Genomic DNA, 21,429 nt, shown 5'->3' with positions numbered 1-21,429 from the left:
TAAAATGCCTAACCTCATTGTTTTGAAAATTAAATGAGACTAAATGACACATAGTATTAAACACTGGCTTTTAGTATGTTTTTACTATTATTACAACAAGAACTATTACTACAATGTAAAACCATTGATTCAAATTTCCTGTCAATGAATTACTCACTTGATTGGTTTTAGATGGTATTAGGCAATAACTTAATTTACTAGGTGTGATAGGGACATTATGGTTATATAGGAGAAAGTCTTTATATTTTAGAGCTGCATGGAAAAGCTTTTAATTGCCTATAATTCTCTTTAAAATGGTTCAGGAATGGGGCGCCTGGGTGGCTCAGTCGGTTGAGCATCAACTTCGGCTGAGGTCATGATCTCACGGTTCATGAGTTTGAGCCCTGTGTCAGGCTCTATGCTGTCAGCTCGGAGCCTGGAGCCTGCTTCAGATTCTGTGTCTCCCTCTCTCTCTGCCCTTCCCCTACTCGCACTCTGTCTGTCTCTCTCTCTCTCAAAAATAAATAAAACATTAAAAAACTAAACAAAATAAATAAAATGGTTCAGGAAACAAATTTATGTACATATTTGTGTGCGTACGTGTGAAGCAAATGTGGTAAAATGATATTAAGTTGTTGAATATATCAGGTGGATATATGGAGTTTATTGTACTGCTTTTTTTCTACCTTTTTATATATTTGTTATTTTCACAGTTAAAAGTTTAAAACTTGCCTCTTTTAATGAACAGAGCCCTTCACTTCCAGGTACATGGAGTGTTGCATGCCACCTCCTGTTAGTATGGCAGAGACCTCCGCTATATGTATGGCAGCAACTGTTATTAGAAATGCCAAGAAGCCCCTTCTTATCATCGGGAAAGGTAGCATTGATTGGAACTCTAAACTTTGCCCAGCTGTCAAAAGAATGTTGATTCTGTTTAGAAATTGTCTTCATTACTTATTAACATATCTAATATTCAGAATTGGAGTATGAGTTCTTTTCATTTAGCATTATTTATTAATTTTGAAATCACAGAATTATTCTAGAATGCCCAGAGATCTTACCCTTTAAAGGGAATATCTATTCTATTTCTTCAGTTCTATGCATGAATTATGGTTTCTTCCACTATAAAAATAATATGTGATCATTATTAAAAATGTTGGAAAATCCAGAAGATTAGAAAGAAGAAATCCCTTCTTCCAAAGACAACTATCTTAAACATTCATTTTTGTGTGTATATTTTGTATATTGTGATCACACCATATAGACTGTTTTAGTTATGTTGGTTATTTCATTTAATATTATAACAACATTTCTTCAGTCTTAAATTTTTTTCCTAAGTATAATTTTAATGTCTGCTCATGTATATACTAATACTTCACTGGTAGATACTTAAATCTTTGCCATTTTTTTTGTTTGTTTAGTATAGTTGTGACAAACATGTTTGTGCTTAAAGCTTCTTCCATATATAGGCTTTAAGATAGATTCCCAGGAAGAAAATTTGAGAAGTTCTAAAAGCAATTTCATGTGAACTGTTTTAAGAATCACAGTGCCTGGAGCTTAACTGACTTGTGTAATATGTTTGCATTTCTTGTAGGTGCTGCTTATGCCCATGCAGAGGAGGGTATCAGGAAATTGGTGGAGCGGTGTAAGTTGCCGTTTTTGCCCACCCCCATGGGAAAGGGTGTTATCCCTGATAACCATCCGAACTGTGTGGCTGCTGCCAGATCCAGGTGCGTGGCATTCTAGAATTTGAGTACAATGGCCTGGCAGATTTTAAGCTAATTTAAATTATTTTGTGACTTTAATGAATCTAGGAGAAGTTCTGAAGTGTAATTTTAAGCACACCTGTTTCTTTTTAGACTTTTCAGCACTTTAAAGATGTTGCCCACTGCCTTCTGACCCTCCTGGTTCTAGATGAGAAATCTGTAGTCGTTTGAATCCTTGTTCCCCTACATGTAGTATGTTCTCCTGTGCCTGCTTGCAGGATTTTTTCTTTATTTTTGGTTTTCAGCAGTTTGATTATATGTCTAGGCATGGTTTTCTTTCAGTTTATCCCTGTTCTTTAATCTTCAATCTGTAAATTAATGTCTTCCACCAAATTTGTAAAGTTTCTCACCACTATTTCTTAAATACTTTTTCTGTACCAATCTCTTTCTCCTTTCCTGGGATAATGCAAATTGTAGACATTCTGATACTGTCCCATTGGTCCCTAAATATCTGTTCAACTTTTTTTCATCTTTAAAGTAGTTTATTAGAAATTTCTTATATGAAATGTTTTTTATTTTTATTTATTTTTAAATAAATTTTTTATTTTATTTACCTTTTAATTGAAATATCATCGCTATGCAATGTTGCATTTGTTTCAGGTATACAACATAGTGATTTGATAGCTCTATACATTATGCTGTGTTCTCCATTCAGTTCTTTTCAATGCTTTTGTGTCTTTTATATTTTATATTTCTCTTTTGAGAGCTTCTATCTTCCCATTTATTTGAAGAGTATTTTTGTTCACTTTATGGAGATATTATAATAGCTGTTTTAATGTCCTTGTTTACTCATTATCTGAGTCATCACAGAATGGGTGTCTTTTCATTTCCTTTGAGAATTGGTCAAATTTTTCTGGTTCTTTCATATATTGAGTATTTTTGGAATGTATCCTAGATTTTAAGTATTACGTTGCAAGATTCTAGGTCCTATTTACATCCTCTGTTGAATGTTGATTTTGTTTGTTTTAGCAAGCAGTTAGTCTGGTTAGGTTCAGACCGCAAGGTCTTACTAGAGGGGCAGTAGCTCCAGAGTCAGTTGAGTTTCGAAGCCTTTGCTGTGTTTGTCCACACATGCAAAGCCCAAGGGTGAACCCCAGTCGTGTGCCAGTTCCTCTCCAGAACTAGGGGTTTCTTTTCCCCAGAGTGACACTCTGTAGGACACCCCCTGCCCTTTCGAGGAGTCCCTTGCTGCTGCCTTATAGTACTGCACAATCAGAACTGCCTTTGGGGCAAAGTAACAGAAAGAAAGATAAAAAGTAAGGGGGATTGTCCCCATACTCTTTACAGTCCGAAGGGGCCCCTTTCTTGGTTCTTCTTGCCTGAAAAATGAAGTCTCTCAGAATTTTAGCTGCTGGGGATCTACCATGATACAGCTGTGCAGGAGGGCTGCTCCCAGAGAATGGCTGTGAGAGCAAAAAAGGAGAAAGAAAAAAACCTGAACTTCTCCCCGTCGTGCTCCTCCCTGGCTTTCAGGGTCCCTTTGATCACCTGTCCAAAAAAACAACGTTTCTCCCCAAGTTTTTGTTACCCTCCAGTTCTATAACCAGCACCACCCTGAGTCAAAGCTACAAAGTAAAAGAGAGGGAAATAAACCTTAGAAACTCACCCCTTGTGTGAGTCACTTCTTTGACTCCTTTCCCCCACCCATCTACTATTGGTTACTTTTCAGAATCCTCAGGCAGTTGCTTTTTATATTTTGTTCCCAGTTTTCCATTGTGATTAGAGAGCTAGGCTATAGTGGGCTTACCCAGTCTTGGCTGGCACTAGAAGTCTCTCCTTTTTAGATTTTTAAAACATACATTTGGTAAACTATACATTTTTCTTTTAATTTCTTGAAATTTCTTTATTATGAAATATTCTAAATAATACAAATGAGAGGTCATTTAATTAACACTTATATTGGGGCGCCTGGGTGGCGCAGTCGGTTAAGCATCCAACTTCAGCCAGGTCACGATCTCGCGGTCCGTGAGTTCGAGCCCCGCGTCAGGCTCTGGGCTGATGGCTCGGAGCCTGGAGCCTGTTTCCGATTCTGTGTCTCCTTCTCTCTCTGCCCCTCCCCCGTTCATGCTCTGTCTCTCTCTGTCCCCCAAAAAATAAATAAACGTTGAAAAAAAATAATTAACACTTATATAACTGCCACTCAGCTTTATTAAATATATTGTAATCTATTAAGTAATATGTAATATTAAGTAATCAAGTAATATATCATTGCTTTGTTTTTTTGTTTTTTTGTTTTTTTTAGGAAAGAAAAAAAATTACAGATTCATTTGTAGTCCTCTGAATAGCTTTTCTGATCTCATTCCTTCCTCCCTGCACAGAGTTCACCATAGTTATGCATTTGGTGCTTTTCATAATCTCATGCACACACTAAAATTAATATTGAGGGTTTTTAGAATGTAATTTTTGCTCGTTTAATGCTATCTTAAATAAGATTATACCTTAATCTATACAAGTATAGACTATACCTTTACTTTTTTTTCATATTGGTATACATTGTAAGTAACCAAATTCTTACCCTGTTAAGGTTTTAGTGTGTGCATGTGTATATTTATATATTTGTATTTTAACTTGGCTTGAGCTGAAGTTTATCTTCATTCCATCAGAAGTTTAAGAAGGTAATATTAAACACATGGAACATTCCCCAGAATAGATCACATACTGGGACACAAATCAGCCCTTGACAAGTACGAAAGACTCAGATCATACCATGCATATTTTCAGACCACAATGCTATGAAACCCAAAATCAACCACAAGAAAAAATTTGGAATGACCACAAATACTTGGAGATTAAAGAACATCCTACTAAATAATGAATGAGTTAACCAAGAAAGTAAAGAGGAAATTAAAAAGTGCAGGGAAGCCAATGAAAATGATAACATGACAGCCCAAAACCTCTGGGATGCAGCAAAAGCCATCATAAGAGGGAAGTATGTAGCAATGCAGGCTTTCCTAAAGAAGGAAGAAAGGTCTCAGATACACAACCTAAACTTATACCTTAAAGAGTTGGAAAAAGAACAGCAAATCCCCAAAACCACCAGAAGATGGGAAATAATAAAGATTAGAGCAGAAATCAATGCTATTGAAATTTATTTTTAATATGAAATTTATTGTCAAATTGGTTTCCATACAACACCCAGTGCTCATCCCAAAAGGTGCCCTCCTCAATATCCATCACCCACCCTCCCTCCCCCATCAACCCTCAGCTTGTTCTCAGTTTTTAAGAGTCTCTTATGCTTTGGCTCTCTCAGTCTCTAACCTCTTTTTTTTTTTCTTCCCTTCCCCATGGACTCAATGCTATTGAAATTTAAAAAACAAACAGTAGAACAGATCAGTGAAACCAGGAGCTGGTTCTTTGAAAGAATTAACAAAACTGATAAACCTTTAGCCAGATTGATCAAAAAGAAAAAGGAAAAGAGCCAAATAAATAAAATCCAGAATGAAAGAGGAGAGATCACAGCCAACACTGCAGAAATACAAACAATAATAAGAGAATATTGTGAGTAATTATATGCCAATAAATTAGGCAATCTGGAAGAAATGGAAAAATTCCTAGAAAAATATAAACTACCAAAACTGAAACAGGAAGAAATAGAGAATTTGAACAGACCCATAGCCACTGAAGAAATTGAATCAGTAATCAAAAATCTCCCAAAAAACAAGAGTCCAGGGCTGGATGGCTTTCCAGGGGAATTCTACCAAACATTTTATTTTTTTTTTTAACGTTTATTTATTTTTGAGACAGAGACAGAGCATGAACAGGGGAGGAGCAGAGAGAGAGGGAGACACAGAATCTGAAACAGGCTCCAGGCTCTGAGCTGTCAGCACAGAGCCCGACGTGGGGCTCGAACTCACGGGCCATGAGATCATGACCTGAGCCGAAGTCGGACGCTTAACCGACCAAGCCACCCAGGCACCCCTCTACCAAACATTTAAAGAAGAGTTAACACCTATTCTTTTGAAGCTGTTCTAAAAAATAGAAATGGAAGGAAAACTTCCAGACTCATTCTACGAGTTCAGCATTATCTTGATTCCCAAACCAGACAAAGACCCCACTAAAAAGGAGAACTACAGACCAATTTTCCTGATGAACATGGATGCAAAAATTCTCAACAAAATGCTAGCCAACCGGATCCAACAGTGCATTAAAAGAATTCTTCGCCATGATCAAGTGGGATTTATACCTGGGATGCAGGGCTGGTTCAATAACTGCAAATCAATCAGTGTGATACATCATATTAATAAAAGAAAGGACAAGAGCCGCATGATCCTCTCAATAGATGCAGAGAAAGCATTTGACAAAATACAGCATCCTTTCTTGATAAAACCCCTCAAGAAAGTAGGGATAGAAGGATTATACCTCAAGATCATAAAAGCCATATATGAAAGACCTGCCACTAATATCATCCTCAATGGGAAAGAGCTGAGACCTTTTCCCCTTACGTCAGGAACACGACAAGGATGTCCGCTCTCACCACTGTTATTCAACATACTGTTGGAAGTCCTAGCCTCAGCAATCAGACAACACAAAGAAATAAAAGGCATCCAGATCCACAAGGAGAAAGTCAAACTTTCACTCTTCGCAGATGACATGATACTCTATGTGGGAAACCCAAAAGATTCCACCAAAAAACTGCTAGAACTGATCCGTGAATTCAGCAAAGTCGCAGGATATAAAATCAGGGCACAGAAATCGGTTGTATTTTCTATTCTATACACCAATAATGAAGCAGCAGAAAGAGAGATCAAGGAATTGATCCCATTTACAATTGCACCAAAACCCGTAAGATACCTAGGAATAAACCTAACCAAAGAAGTGAAAAATGTATGCGCTGAAAACTATAGAAAGCTTATGAAAGAAAATGAAGAAGACACACACAAAAAAATGGAAAAATATTCCATGCTCCTGCATTGGAAGAACAAATATTGTTAAAATGTTGATACTATCCAAAGCAATCTATATATTCGGTGCATCCCTATCAGAATAACACCAGCATTCTTCACAGAGCTAGAACAAACAATCCTAAAAATTTGTATGGAACCAGAAAAGACCCTGAATGGCCAAAACAGTCCTGAAAAAGAAAACCAAAGCTGGAGGCATCACAATTCTGGACTTCAGGATGTAGTTTTCCATACTCTGGAAAACAGTGTGGAGGTTCCTCAAAAAATTAAAAATAGAACTACCCTACAACCCAGCAATAGCACTACTAGGAATTTATCCAAAGGATACAGGAGTGCTGATTCATAGGGGCACTTGTACCCCAATGTTTATAGCAGCACTTTCAACAATAGCCAAATCATGGAAAGAGCCCAAATATCCATCAACTGCTGAATGGATAAAGAAGACGTGGTTTATATATACAATGGAATACTACTTGGCAATGAGAAAGAATGAAATCCTGCCATTTGCAACAACATGGATGGAACTGGAGGGTATTATGCTAAGTGAACTAAGTCAGAAAAAGATCTCATGTTTTCACTCATATGTGGAACTTGAGAAACTTAACAGAAGACCATGCAGGAAGGGAAGGGGGAAAATAGTTTCAAACAGAGAAGGAGGCAAACCCATAAGAGACTCTTAAATACAGAGAACAAACTGAGGGTTGATGGCGGGGGGGGAGAGGGGAAAATGGGTGATGGGCATTGAGGAGGGCACTTTTTGGGATGAGTACTGGGTGTTGTATGTAAGCGATGAATCACGGGAATCTACCACTGAAACCAAGAGCACACTGTATATGCTGTATGTTAGTTAACTTGACAATAAATTATATTAAATTAACAATAGAACTACCATATGACCCAGCAATTGCACTACTAGGTATTTGTCCAAAGGATACAGGAGTGCTGTTTTGAAGGGGCACATGCACCTTAATGTTTATAGCAGAGCTATCGACAATAGCCAAAATGTGGAAAGAACCCAAATGTCCATTGATGGATAAAGAAGATGTGGTATATATATGCAATGGGATATTACTTGATCAAAAAGAATGAAATCTTGCCATTTGCAACATGGATGGAACTAGAGCGCATTTTACTAAGTGAAATTAGTCAGAGAAAGACAAATATATGACTCGTGGAATTTAGGATACAAAATAGATGAACAGAAGGGAAGTGAAGCAAAAATAATACAAAAACAGGGAGGGGGACAAACCATAAGAGACTCTTAAAATCAGAGAACAAACAACGTTGCTGGAGGGTTGTGGCTGGGGGATAGGCTAAATGGGCAAGGGGCATTAGGGAGGACACTTGTTGGGATGAGCACTGGGTGTTATATGTAAGGGTTGAATCACTGGATTCTATTCCTGCAATCATTATTGCACTGTATGCTAACTAACTTGGATGTAAATTAAAAAAGAAAAAAAAAGAATAACAATGAAGAATATTTATCTTGAAAAAAGAAGTTAAGAGTGTAAAAAAGATTCCAAGCAGTCATAAATAATCGAATCAATATTATCAAGTATCAATAAGCAAATCTATTCTTCTAATTGCAGTTTTTATCTGTTTGTTAAATTGGGTCCCACAGGACCAATACAGTATATGAAAATGCTATTTCATGTATGATATCCTCACTGAAGAAGACAAAAGCAAAAGAATAGATCCCCTATAGAAAAATGTAGGATAAAAGGGAAACAGCCAAGAAGCAGAAAAATGAGAAGTGAAAAAAGAACCCCATAGCAATTATGATATAAATCCTTCTGTAGAAAGGTAGAAACAGTATTGATTGGATCAATAAAAAGACAGTTACATATAAGAACAACATCTGAAGTAAATGATACAGCATAAAGTAAGCAAAGATGTATGAGGTAAGAACAAAGCAAAGATGACTTAATATCAGTGTGCATGTCAAAGTAAAAATTATTTTTAAAAAATTCGTTGTATTGACAAGGATATTAAGATATATAAAATAAAACTATTAATACATTTGGTAAATTTTTTGAAAGCATTTTGGGAATATGAATCAATCATCTTACAAATACCTGCTTCTAGAAATCAGTATGAAACATGCATTAGATGTTCAAGTGTAGGGGCGCCTATGTGGCTCAATTAGTTAGACATCCGACTCTTGATAACGGCTCAGGCTCAGGCTCCACTGAGCGTGGAGCCTGCTTGGGGTTCTCTCTCCCCTCCCTCTCTCCCCCTCCCCTGCTCACTTTCTCTCAAAATAAGTAAACATAAAAAAAAGATTTAAGCATAAAGATGTGCAACCCAGTACTATTAATAACAGATTATCCAGTAATTGAAAGATTTAATAAATTTGGTATATGTGTTCTGCAAAATATGCAGCCTTTCAAAATTGTATTTAAGGGGTGCCTGGCTGGCTCAGTCAGAAGAGCATGCAACTTGATCTCAGGGTTGTGCGTTCAAGACCTACGTTGGGTATAGAGATTACTAAAAAAATATAAATAGAGCATAAAAATGATAAAAATTTTAAGAACCTAATGATAAGGAAAATGTAATAATAAGCAAAAGTGCATGAGACAGTATTATAGCATATAAGCTCAACTATGTAAAAATATGCTTGCATAGAAAGAAGACTAGAGATGAAAATATACCAGACTACTGACAATAGCTTTCAAGTTGATAGTATTACTGCATGAGGTTTTTTTTCTTTATACTGTTTCTATTCTTCCACATTATCTACAGTAGACTTATAATAATTTTTCTAATGATAAACAATAATAAACAATGAAATAGGTATAGTCTTATAATATTTTTCTACTTATTTTACCTTGTAGATTACTATTTAAATAGAATGGCTTCATAAATTATTTTGGTTTGAAAGATCAAATTTACTCTAGAAGCTGATTCTGAAAACTAAAATAAAATAACCTCCAAATCATTTGAACTTTTATAAATATTTAAAAAATGATTTTAGAATAATTCAAATAAATAATAGATACATACTTTTTGTATTAAACAGATTTTTCTTTTTAATAGGGCTTTGCAATTTGCTGATGTAATTGTGTTATTTGGTGCCCGATTAAATTGGATTTTGCATTTTGGACTGCCTCCAAGATACCAGCCAGATGTGAAGTTTATCCAGGTACTCAGAGTGCCGAGATTTAAAACCAGAGCTATCTGTGACTTATTGTCCTCAGCTATTGTCAGCTCCGCTTTCTTCTTGGCTTTTGTAGGTTTTTATCGTCTAACATAATTACAGGTACCAAAGTAGGCTGCCTTTTCAAGCCTATGAAACATAATGTGCCACTTTACTTCTAACCAGAAAACCTTTCAAAACCAAGTTTTAAATAGTTTGAAAAGCATAATTTGCCTCTTCTTCATAGTTCAAGTATATTTAAAGGCAGACAGAAGGGGTTTGAGTACAATGGTAGATTAGAACAAAACATTCAGCATTGTTAGAGATTGAGTTTTCTTTTTATTTTATTTATTTTTTAAAAAGATTTAGGGGGTTATTTTTCTCTTACATAATGTGAAGTGCAGAGGTAGGTGGTAAAAGTTATTTCTACACACAACATAGGGTTTGAACCCACAACCCCAAGATCGAGATTCATGCGCTCCACTGACTGAGCTAGTCAGGCACCCAAGATGCCAAATCTTTCCAACACCCTTTGATTAGGAATCTCTAAATGCTTTTACCTGTCACTGAATAGTGGAATATATACTCTGACCTCACTCTAACGATTCATGTATCATGATCCTCTTTCTAAGCCAGTTTCCTTATTGGTGTGGAAAGTACTGCCTATATAGTACAGCGTGAACCTGTTTGTCCTCCAGAGATTGTGTATGGTGTTTGATGATCCAGCTACAATTGCTATCTTCTCCCTGTTTACTTTTTAAGGAGTCAACTTCTAATAGTCCCATTCCCCCTGGGGCTATGGGAGAACTAACACTGCAAATAAGCAAGACTGGGGTTTCCCTGGAAGATGCTGCTGCCTCTTGATTATATCTCTTGAGTACAGAATACAGTGCATCCCGTTTAGGGTGGCTAAATTACAACTCCTTGCACAGCTATTTTCACTTGCCCATGGCCATTCAGAAATGGGGCCTCTGGGTAAGTGGAAAGTAATCATGCTATACCCTAGGGAGTAGTAGTTCTCAAAGTGTGGTCCCCAGACCAACAGCATCAGCATCACCTGGGAAACCTGTTAGAAAACCACATTTTGGGGCCTCATTCAGAGCTGCTGAGATCGGAAACTCTGAAGTAGACTCTTGCAGTCTGTGGTTTAACAAGGCTACCAGGTGATTCTGATAGTTCACATTTGAGAGCTGCTCTAAGTAGGGAACTACAGTGTAATTAAACAGAACCTTATTATTGATGAGATTCAAAACTATAATTGATCAAGTCAGATGGATTCCTGTGGATATAATAGAACAATACCCAAATCTACAGAGTAGACATTAAAATGAAGGAAGATGATGAGGTTTCTGTACTTGCTGTGATACTTACAGTTCTATGGATTTTTACTTTTATTAGGAAATATCTTGGATATAAAATCATCTTTATCATTTATTACATATACACAGTTCATTTATTCAGTATTACTTGACTTCTTTTTTATTTTTATTAAAAAACATTTTTTTTTAATATTTATTTTTGAGAGAGAGAGACAGCGTGAGCAGGGGAGGGGCAGAGAGAGAGGGAGACACAGAATCTGAAGCAGGCTCCAGGCTCTGAGCTGTCAGCACAGAGCCCGATCCAGGGCTCGATCTCATGAACCGCGAGATCGTGACCTAAGCTGAAGTCAGACGCTTAACCAACTGAGCCACCCAGGCGCCCCAGTGTTAATTGACTTCTTAAAGATTTTTAAGAATAAGCATGGCTTGTTCTTAAGCTTTATCTCTTTTAGGTTGATATCTGTGCAGAAGAATTGGGGAATAATGTAAAGCCTGCTGTGACTTTGCTAGGAGACATAAATGCTGTCACTAAACAGGTAAGAGCTTTTACCTAGGCTTTAATTTATATGGATTGGTCTTTAAGCAATAGTCTGTTAAAAATGTCTCAGCCTTGATTCACTTGATGACAGGCTTATTAATATCTATTTTAAGCAAAATTTATGATGGAAAGCTAGTCTTGAAAAGAACTCTGGAACTCAGTAAATCCAACTCCTTATATATAAATCATTTTTAAGCAAGTAAGTTAATCATTTTGGAAGGCGATGAAGACTTAAAGGCAGTCAGTAGGCAAACAGTGATATACTAAATAGGATTCCGCTCTCTGAAAAATTATAATACAGCTTCCAGAGTAACTGAACTTACAGCCAAGAAACGTCTTAATGTACTGGAAAAACCTAACTTAGTATTTCATTAGGCAATAAAGAGATTTTTTTACTCTTCAAATGGTACTCATTATTTGTATGTAATTTATACAGTTCACTATATCAGGAGATAAAGTATAGTGACATCTTTCACTTGATATTGGATACAAATTGGTGTTGTTATCATGACTACATAATATTAGGAAGCAATCCCCAATCACATATTAGAACATCCTGGAACATTTGGCTTGTATCTCGAAAGTCCCTGGATATTTGGGGCTCTTGTCCTTTCCGCAAGGATTCTACGGTGGGGATGATTTTCTTTCTAGTGTCAAAAGCTGAGGAGGACATAAAAGCCCCTGCCTGTGAGGTGAGGTAGCATTTCCCTTGTGTTCTGGTGAAATCCCATTTGGCAGAAGTCCACACTGACACAAACGAACGCTTTCCGTGTTGCCTATTTATTTTCTACCAGTTGTTAGCTGCCTAGAGTGCAGACAGTAGGAGTGATGAGAAGGGCAGGATAGCATAGCAGTATCATCTTCTTTAACAAGATATTGTTGTGTTAATATGACATAAGCTTATTTTCAAAAAGTAAAAGTCTGTGGTTTTTTAGCTTTTAGAACAATTTGATAAAACACCATGGCAGTATCCTCCAGAGAGCAGCTGGTGGAAAACTCTGAGAGAAAAAATGAAGAGCAATGAAGCCGCATCCAAGGTAATACGAGACTCACAGAAATCTAGAAACACTTCAGGCCCATGGTTCCAGTAGCTCTGTCATAACATGACCTACGCATTCCTAAATCACCACGCTATGTAAAATCATGGAGTAAAAACCGTGGGATTTATGGGGAAAAAGGTTTAGAGGCACAGCTGTCAACTTTGTGAAACATTAAGATAGGAACCTAATAAAAATGGTGGCAAAATTCTACACATGTTAAATGGTTAAGACATATGTACTTCAATAAATATAGTACTTTTCCTTGAAAAAGACCTGAAGTCTCTTGTGGAAGTGGGCACTGGGAGGATCTCAGCTTGTGAGTTAGCGTGACATGGTGGAAGGAGGCTGATCTGACATTGGACAGAAAGTTGTAAGAGCCCATGTGAATGGGTAGGGCTCACTGTCCTCAGTTTGACCTTGGCACCAAATCACAATTAAGAAATCTTTTGGAATCTTAAACTGGGGCATTTTTTCTACCCTTAAGATATAAGTCCTTCAAGGCATGCATGTATAATAAGTGTTTCATCAAAATTGAAAATTTGTTCCAATGTATAGCCTTTTTTAAAAAAAATGTCAGCTTTGTTGAGGTATAATTGACACTTAAAATTGTAAGATATTTAAAGGTATATCACGATGATTTGATAATGCATGTACACTGTAGAAGGATTGCCCCCATCTAGTTCACTAACACATCCATCACCTCACTTTTCTTTCTTTCTTTCTTTCTTTTTTTTTTTTGTGAGACCACTTATAGCCTTTTTAAATTAACTTTTGTGTCACCACGGAAAATTATTTTGTGACTTCCTCATCTGCATTCATGGCTTTGCCTGATATCTAAAGGCTTTGGAAACTATAGTAATGTGTGAAACTACCAGACCATCCACTACTAGCAGTGAAATGAACCACCTCTGTAGGATGTGGTGATTTCTATTTAGGGTCTTCGTATATAGGTAGAATTTTTTTCTTTGATTGTGAGAAAGGTTGTTCATGATTTTTTTCTGATGTTTTGTGTATTCCTGTGCATCTTGGTTCAGCTGGGTGCAGTTTTCTGTGTTCATGTAGTGTTTCTCACTGACGGAATCCTACAGGAGCAAATGTGAAATTTGCATTGTGCTCATATTATTCCTTTATATGTCAGATGTCTTGGAATAAATTCACATTTTCAAAAACAGCAGAATTAACTATACATAATTCTATGTTTTATTGGAATGTTAATCAGTGGCTATTTCTATCAAGAGACGGTCTCAATTCTATTTTCCTCAGTGGTGTCATGATTAATCCCTTCTTTTTCCTAGGAATCATACTAGTTTAAGATGGGAGGAACTTGCCTCTCTTCTCTGGTGCAGGAGTATAGGACGGTGCCTCATCCATCTTAGGTATAACCTCCAACAGGCCAAAACAGCACAGGTGAAGAGGCAATGCTGGAAACCCTTGGGACTGTTGCTGCTAAAGCCCCATGTGGCTTTCTCTCTGCTCTAAAAGACATATGGCTAGACAAAGGCACTTATCTTGCTCCATTCAAAGACTCTTTAGTGGGTGAAGCGTATCTCCTTTACTCTCTAATGCATGTGGAGAAGAACCAGATTTTCAGATTTTCTAAAATCCTGACTTCATTTTTATTTTAAGATTCAGGGCGTACTTCAGATTGAAGTATTCTAGAATAAAATGTTTACTTTCTAAGGCAGTGTATTCATAAAAGTGCTCAAATAAGACTGTTTAGTTTTGTTTAACCCAATGTTTCCAGCTATCTTTACCATACGACTTGTCTGACTTCAGGATGCTAATGTGTATTGTGGATCTCCAAGAAGAAAGATATTCCCTAGATTATTTGATTGTGTCCCAGACTGGGACTGTGGAACCCATTTTTCTTAGCCTGTCCCACAGGACTGTCCACAGATCCATTAGCTTCTAAGAGAGGCCATTTGGGAACTTTGTAGCTTGTAGCCTCTTTCCAAATGAGTTTGGTAGTAGCTTATTGACATTCCTCATTTTTCACTGTATCTCAACCTAATTTGATTATATTTCCCTCAAATACTTTAGGAATTAGCTTCCCAAAAATCTCTGCCTATGAATTATTACACAGTATTCTATCATGTTCAAGAACAGCTACCCAGAGACTGTTTTGTAGTAAGTGAAGGAGCAAATACTATGGATATTGGACGCACTGTGCTTCAAAACTACCTTCCTCGTCACAGGTAAGGCTTCCAGAAAAGTAATTTTAATGTGTTAACTTTGAAACTACAGTAATGCAGGCTCATAAAACATTTGAGGATTATACATGTTCAGTGCATAAGGATATATTCCATAAAAGTATTCTTAGGTGAGATTTGGCAGAGTTTTTATATTTGATATGTCTTTGAGGTCATGTGATAATTTGTATACTTACCGTTCCAAGGATATATTCACAGTTTTCCAAGCCATCACGAGAGACTTTTTCCTCTCATACCGCTTATCCTTGACTAGTCGGTTCCTCACAGTCTAAAAACTTTATATTAAAGACAGAGAATGTTTTTATTGTTCTCTATTTTACACATGAGTATGACTAGATTTGTGCCCGCCCACCATCTGCAACATGCCCCAGAGGGTTTCATTTTAGCTTTTTCCCCCAACAGGCTTGATGCTGGTACTTTTGGAACCATGGGAGTTGGTTTGGGCTTTGCCATTGCAGCCGCTATACTGGCTAAAGCTAGAAACACAGGTCAGCGGGTCATCTGTGTGGAAGGAGACAGTGCATTTGGGTTTTCTGGCATGGAAGTGGAAACCATCTGTAGGTACAACAGCATTCATTTCTTTCTCCAAAAGATAAAGAATAAAGACTCACTTGCCTAACAGATGCTTACTCAGCGTTCACCATGTGCCAAATGCCCTGTACACACTCTGTGCTGTGTCCTGAGAATACTAGTGTGAAATAACCCCGGGGTCTTTCTCATCTAGAACAGTGTGTTCATGACCTCTTTACCACATGCCCCAAACCCGCAAAACTGTGAGGAGTGGTTTTGAGATCACTGCAAAAAGTTCTAGTTTGAGAAAAGCTTGTTTTTGGCAGGGAGACAGCAAAGCTTTGTGGGTAAGAGCACAGCCTCTGGGTCCATGGTCTGGATTTAAATACCGGTTGACCACAGCAGAGCCAGGTGATGTGGGTTAAGTTACTTTACTAAGCTGCTGTCTCCTCTAAAATCGGGAGAGGAATCGTAATAGTTCCTACCTTAGAGGACGGTAGTGAGGATTGAATGAGGTAATCTAGGTAAAGCTCGAGACGATTTTTCATTGAACGTGAGCTGTTGTGAGGGTTGTTTATAGGGAGAAACTCAGGAGCTGTAGATCCTGCTATAGAAGGATGGGGACTTTTTTCTCCCTAATTATTTAAACTGTAGTAAAGTCCTTCTTTATTCTTAGCCAGGACTCTTATTAGACCCTTTGTAAATCATGTTTTGGGGGCTTTCAGAGCTTTGGAATACAACACTTTCAAGATCAGATGGAAAAATGTACTTGTTAGAATGTCTGTATTGACAACCCGAGTGGTATACACCAAAAAGATGATTTATGGAAAAGCCAGCCTTCTAGAGAGTCATGATTCCCGTTGAGCATGGAGCGCAGGTAGTTTCCACAGTCCTATTACATAACAGTATGCTGTGTAGTTTTGTTTTTACACCTGGTCTCAGAAATTATGTGTGTACAAAACAAAGCCCATGTTCTTTTGTCAGTCGTTAGTAAAATTTAATCATCCTTTCATCTTTACAGTACTGTTTAGCACATTATTAAATACTCTGTTTTTCTCTATTATACAATGCTTTTATTTTTTAAATTTTTTTAATGTTTTTATTTTTGAGAGAGACAGAGAGTGGGGGAGGGGCAGAGAGAAAGGGAGACCCAGAATCTGAGGCAGGCTTCAGTCTCTGAACTGTCAGCACAGAGCCCAATGCGGGGCTCAAAGTCCCGAACTGTGTGATCATGACCTGAGCCGAAGTCGGACGCTTAAGCAACTGAGCCACTCAGGCATCCCCATATAATGCTTTTCTAACTTGGAGCAAAGTGGTTTGAGAGAAGAGAATGTGTGCTAGTCACTTGTATGCTTCCCACAGCATCTAGCAAATACTGCTTGTCTGTGAGGAGTTCAGGAAATAAAAAGATACTTTTCAAATAGTACTCTTAGGCACCACCTAGAAGTGGTGCTTCAGAAGGTATTAAATATGGAAGGTGGAAGGTGTCCTTCTTAGCACCTGGATCTATGAAAACCAAGGTTCAGAAAAGCACAATGAGGTCCATAGATGCATAATGCTAGCACCCGGTGTTCTTACATCCTTTCTGACTCCGTATTTCCATTAATGATTTGATGTTCCTTTTTAGGTAACAAATGTTTAAGTTTTAGTCTTACCCTAATATTACAAAAAAGGTTATTTCTAGAAAACTATCCATTTTTAAGTTAAAGTTTCAGCCTGAAGATAATAAAGTGCTTTAGAATGAAGAATGATTTCCTTTATATTTTGCTTTCAATTTTAGGTACAACTTGCCCATCATTCTTTTGGTGGTGAATAATAATGGAATTTACCAAGGTTTTGATGTGGATAGTTGGAAGGAAATGTTAAAATTTGGAGATGCTACTGCAGTGTAAGTAACCCAGAACAGTATGTATTTATTTTCCCTCATCTATTTTAATGTCTCCTTACAAAGTCTGCTGTATTATAATGTGCTTCTGTGGTGTGAATATTGTTTATTTATATTTTCAGCCCCCCTAAAGGGCAGGAACCCCATATGCATGGCCCCTCTTTGTACAACTGCCCATGATGGGGTGCTTCAATAAATAATTTATGATCAGGGAGCCACTAAAGACTCAGACAATTAAGATTGATGTGCAAGCTTTGTTAATGAAAGGGCTTGTTGCAAAATGCTTCCAGTCCTTCTGTTCCTGCTACACCATGGAGGAAATGGATGTTAACACATTATTTATGGTCCAGAGATCTTCCTTCTTTTTATTACTTAACTAATTCTTGATTATCTGGTGGCAGAGTCAAACTGTGACAGTATCGTAGCTAGCCGTGTGGGAGTCAGCCTAGGGGTGGAATGGGATGTGAGTATGTTTGCTTCTGCCTCACTGACTCCATTTCTCATTTTGTTGTTACTTGGTGTTTTGCAGTAACCATTCCTCTTTTCTTCTTTTTCTTTTGGATTCATAGTAGCTGATGGTGTAGTAGCTAGTAGCTACTAGCCATGTGTGGCTATTTAAATTAAACTTAAAAATCGTTCTTATTTTAACTAGTCACGTTTCAAGTGCTCACAGCAACAGGTTGCTAGTGACTATCATATTGGATAATGTATACATAAATATATATATTTAAATGTAAATATAAAACATTTCTTTCATCACAAAAAGTCCTGTTAGACATTGCTGTATAGACAACAAAAAATATATGGAAAGTTTAGTGTACTGGCATCTTTAAGTGTTGAACATAAATGTACACCTTTCAGTTCAGCCTAAATTTTCCCACAAATTATTTCAGAGAATGACTTTTTTCTATTGACCTATGACCTTTTTTAGGGCCCCTCCCGTCTGTCTTTTGCCAAACTCACATTACGAGCAGGTTATGACTGCGTTTGGAGGCAAAGGGTATTTCGTACAAACACCGGAAGAGCTCCAAAAATCACTGAGGGAGAGTTTGGCAGACACAACTGCACCTTCTCTTATCAATATCATGATTGAGCCACAAGCCACGCGGAAAGCCCAGGTAAATTCAGTTGCCAAGCAGAAATCAGAAATGCATCTCCCATCCTATCCCTAGAAGTATCTACCAAATAGAACACTGTTTTTTTCTAAACCGTTTCTGAGTTTGGCACTTTCTTGGGTTTTTTCAATAAATATTTGTTGAGATGTGTGTTAGGTATGTTGTGTTACTTGCTAAGAATAGCATGATGAGCAAACCTGGACTCAGCCTCACCTAATGGCTTACAGTTCGTTAGGGGAGAGGAACAGCCTAGTCACCTCACAACTGAATGCATCACAACAGACTGAGGCAATTGCTCTGAAGGAAAGGCACCCAGTTCTGAACAAATATACTATCAAGGAATCTGATCTGTATTGGGGTCACAGGGGAAGCCTTCTCAGAGGAACTGATTGATGCTTCAGCTGAGATCCAAAAGATAAGTAGGGACAGTCTCAAGCAAAGAGGCTAGGGAAGAGATGTGCAAAGGCTCTGTGGCAGCAAGGAGCATGGCAGGTCTGAGGAACTGAAAGAAGGCCGCAGTGGCTGAAAGGCAGAATGGGAGTGGGAGACAGAGTGGGAGGATGAGACCATAACAGGAAGATTTGTGCACTTACATTCAAAATTGGTTACTTTGGCCTCCATAGCAAAACTACAGTGTAGATTACAGCTGTAAAATAAATGATAAGGTGTGTAGCATAATCCTCTCCCATCTCAGATTAAGTTGCTTTTCATACTTAATTTTGTGCTCTGATCCTGGTCCTGCCAGTTGTCCTCTCTGATATGTCTATCTTCCATGCTTGCACATTGTGGATCAGCCACTGTTTTCAGAGCAGATCATTTTTTCAAGAAGTTTCTGTCTTGGTTCTTTATACATATATATGCCATGAGATCATTTTCTTTTTTGAATAAGGTAGTAGACCAGTGGGCAAGTGGATGCCTGGACAATCAGTGAAATGTAAATTAACTGATTTAGAAACTATAAGATACATAAAGTTCTACTGAAATTATGTTCTGTAAAAACAGATATCAGAGACTTTGGTGAAAGGAACAGAACAGAACTACAAAATAGCCAGGAAACAATGAACAAAATGGCAATAAGTACATATTTATCTGTAATTACTTTAAATGTAAATGGACTAAATGCTCCAATCAGAGGAGTGGCTGAATGGATAAGAAAACAAGACCCACTATATGCTGTCTACAGGAGACTCACCTCAGATGTAAGGACACACAGTCTGAAAGTGAAGGGATGGAAAAAGATATTCCATGCAAATGGAAACCAAAAGAAAGCTGGGATAGCTATGTTTATATCAGACACAATAGACTTTATTTTTTTTAGGAATTGTATTTTTTTAATCTACAAATTCTTATTTTTTTTTAATATATGAAATTTATTGTCAAATTGGTTTCCATACAACACCCAGTGCTCATCCCAAAAGATGCCCTCTTCAATACCCATCACCCACCCCTCCCTCCCACCCCCCATCAGCCCTCAGTTTGTTCTCATTTTTTAAGAGTCTCTTATGCTTTGGCTCTCTCCCACTCTAACCTCTCTTTTTTTTTTTTTTTTTTTCCCTTCCCCTCCCCCATGGGTTCCTGTTAAGTTTCTCAGGATCCACATAAGAGTGAAAACATATGGTATCTGTCTTTCTCTGTATGGCTTATTTCACTTAGCATCACATTCTCCAGTTCCGTCCACATTGCTACAAAGGGCCATACTTCATTCTTTCTCATTGCCATGTAGTACTCCATTGTGTATATAAACCACAATTTCTTTATCCATTCATCAGTTGATGGACATTTAGGCTCTTTCCATAATTTGGCTATTGTTGAGAATGCTGCTATAAACATTGAGGTACAAGTGCCCCTATGCATCAGTACTCCTGTATCCCTTGGGTAAATTCCTAGCAGTGCTATTGCTGGGTCATAAGGTAGGTCTATTTTTAATTTTCTGAGGAATCTCCACACTGCTTTCCAGAGTGGCTGCACCAATTTGCATTCCCACCAACAGTGCAAGAGGGTTCCCGTTTCTCCACATCCTCTCCAGCATTTATAGTCTCCTGATTTGTTCATTTTGGCCACTCTGACTGGCGTGAGGTGATATCTGAGTGTGGTTTTGATTTGTATTTCCCTGATGAGGAGCGACGTTGAGCATCTTTTCATGTGCCTGTTGGCCATCCGGATGTCTTCTTTAGAGAAGTGTCTATTCATGTTTTCTGCCCATTTCTTCACTGGGTTATTTGTTTTTCGGGTGTGGACTTTGGTGAGCTCTTTATAGATTTTGGATACTAGCCCTTTGTCCGATGTGTCATTTGCAAATAGCTTTTCCCATTCCGTTGGTTGCCTTTGAGTTTTGTTGGTTGTTTCCTTTGCTGTGAGAAGCTTTTTATCTTCATAAGGTCCCAGCAATTCATTTTTGCTTTTAATTCCCTTGCCTTTGGGGATGGAGACACAATAGACTTTAAAACAAGCATTTTAATAAGAGACAAAGAAGGACACTACATAGTAGTAAAGGGGTTAATCCAACAAGAGGGTATGACATTTGTGAATATTTATGCACACAACGTAGGAGCACCTAAATATATAAAGCAAATATTAACAGACCTAAAGGGAGAAATAGCACTACAAAAAATAGTAGGGGACTTTAATACACCACTTACATCAATGGATAGATAGATAATCCAGACAGAAAATCAAGAAGGAAACATTGGCCTTAAATGACACATTAGATTGGATAGATTTAATAGATATATTCAGAACCACACAAAATAGTCTTGAAACCATGTTTGTCACAGTAAAGCCCTAATGAATTGTCCCCTCTCGCTAGTGAGTTCAGGTTTCTAATGATCTCTTCTCCAAGTTCTCTATGAATTTTGGGGGGTATTGCTGGAGAAATTTAGGTTCTTATCTCTTCTTTGATAACTCCATAAGGATCATCCTTATATTTCTTGAATCTATCACTTCAACATGAGTTATCCTCATTCCAGTAAATTCCACACATATTGTTTCCAGGCTGTTCATTTTCATTGATTGTCTGTGTGTCCATCAGCC

At 37.6% G+C, this 21,429-nt stretch overlaps 1 protein-coding gene across 8 annotated transcripts in view; it reads left to right on the top strand.

The window, feature by feature from the left end:
• The window catches only part of HACL1 (2-hydroxyacyl-CoA lyase 1), an 88,829-nt gene that overhangs the window by 13,520 nt on the left and 53,880 nt on the right, over nucleotides 1–21,429 (top strand). For 7 of the 8 annotated variants that reach the window (XM_023260579.2, XM_003992135.6, XM_045037640.1 and 4 more), the window contains 9 exons: nucleotides 744–856; nucleotides 1,574–1,709; nucleotides 9,683–9,788; nucleotides 11,554–11,637; nucleotides 12,575–12,676; nucleotides 14,720–14,874; nucleotides 15,292–15,450; nucleotides 17,180–17,287; nucleotides 18,216–18,402. In XM_023260579.2, coding sequence (XP_023116347.2) covers nucleotides 744–856; nucleotides 1,574–1,709; nucleotides 9,683–9,788; nucleotides 11,554–11,637; nucleotides 12,575–12,676; nucleotides 14,720–14,874; nucleotides 15,292–15,450; nucleotides 17,180–17,287; nucleotides 18,216–18,402 — 1,150 coding nt within the window. The remainder of the gene's footprint in view (nucleotides 1–743; nucleotides 857–1,573; nucleotides 1,710–9,682; nucleotides 9,789–11,553; nucleotides 11,638–12,574; nucleotides 12,677–14,719; nucleotides 14,875–15,291; nucleotides 15,451–17,179; nucleotides 17,288–18,215; nucleotides 18,403–21,429) is intronic. The other variant, XM_045037637.1, reaches the window with a different exon arrangement.

The sequence above is a fragment of the Felis catus genome, chromosome C2, assembly GCF_018350175.1.
Source record: "Felis catus isolate Fca126 chromosome C2, F.catus_Fca126_mat1.0, whole genome shotgun sequence".
NCBI lineage: Eukaryota > Metazoa > Chordata > Mammalia > Carnivora > Felidae > Felis > Felis catus.
Note: the sequence above shows the minus strand (reverse complement) of the source record. Positions and strands in the feature narration are given on the sequence as shown.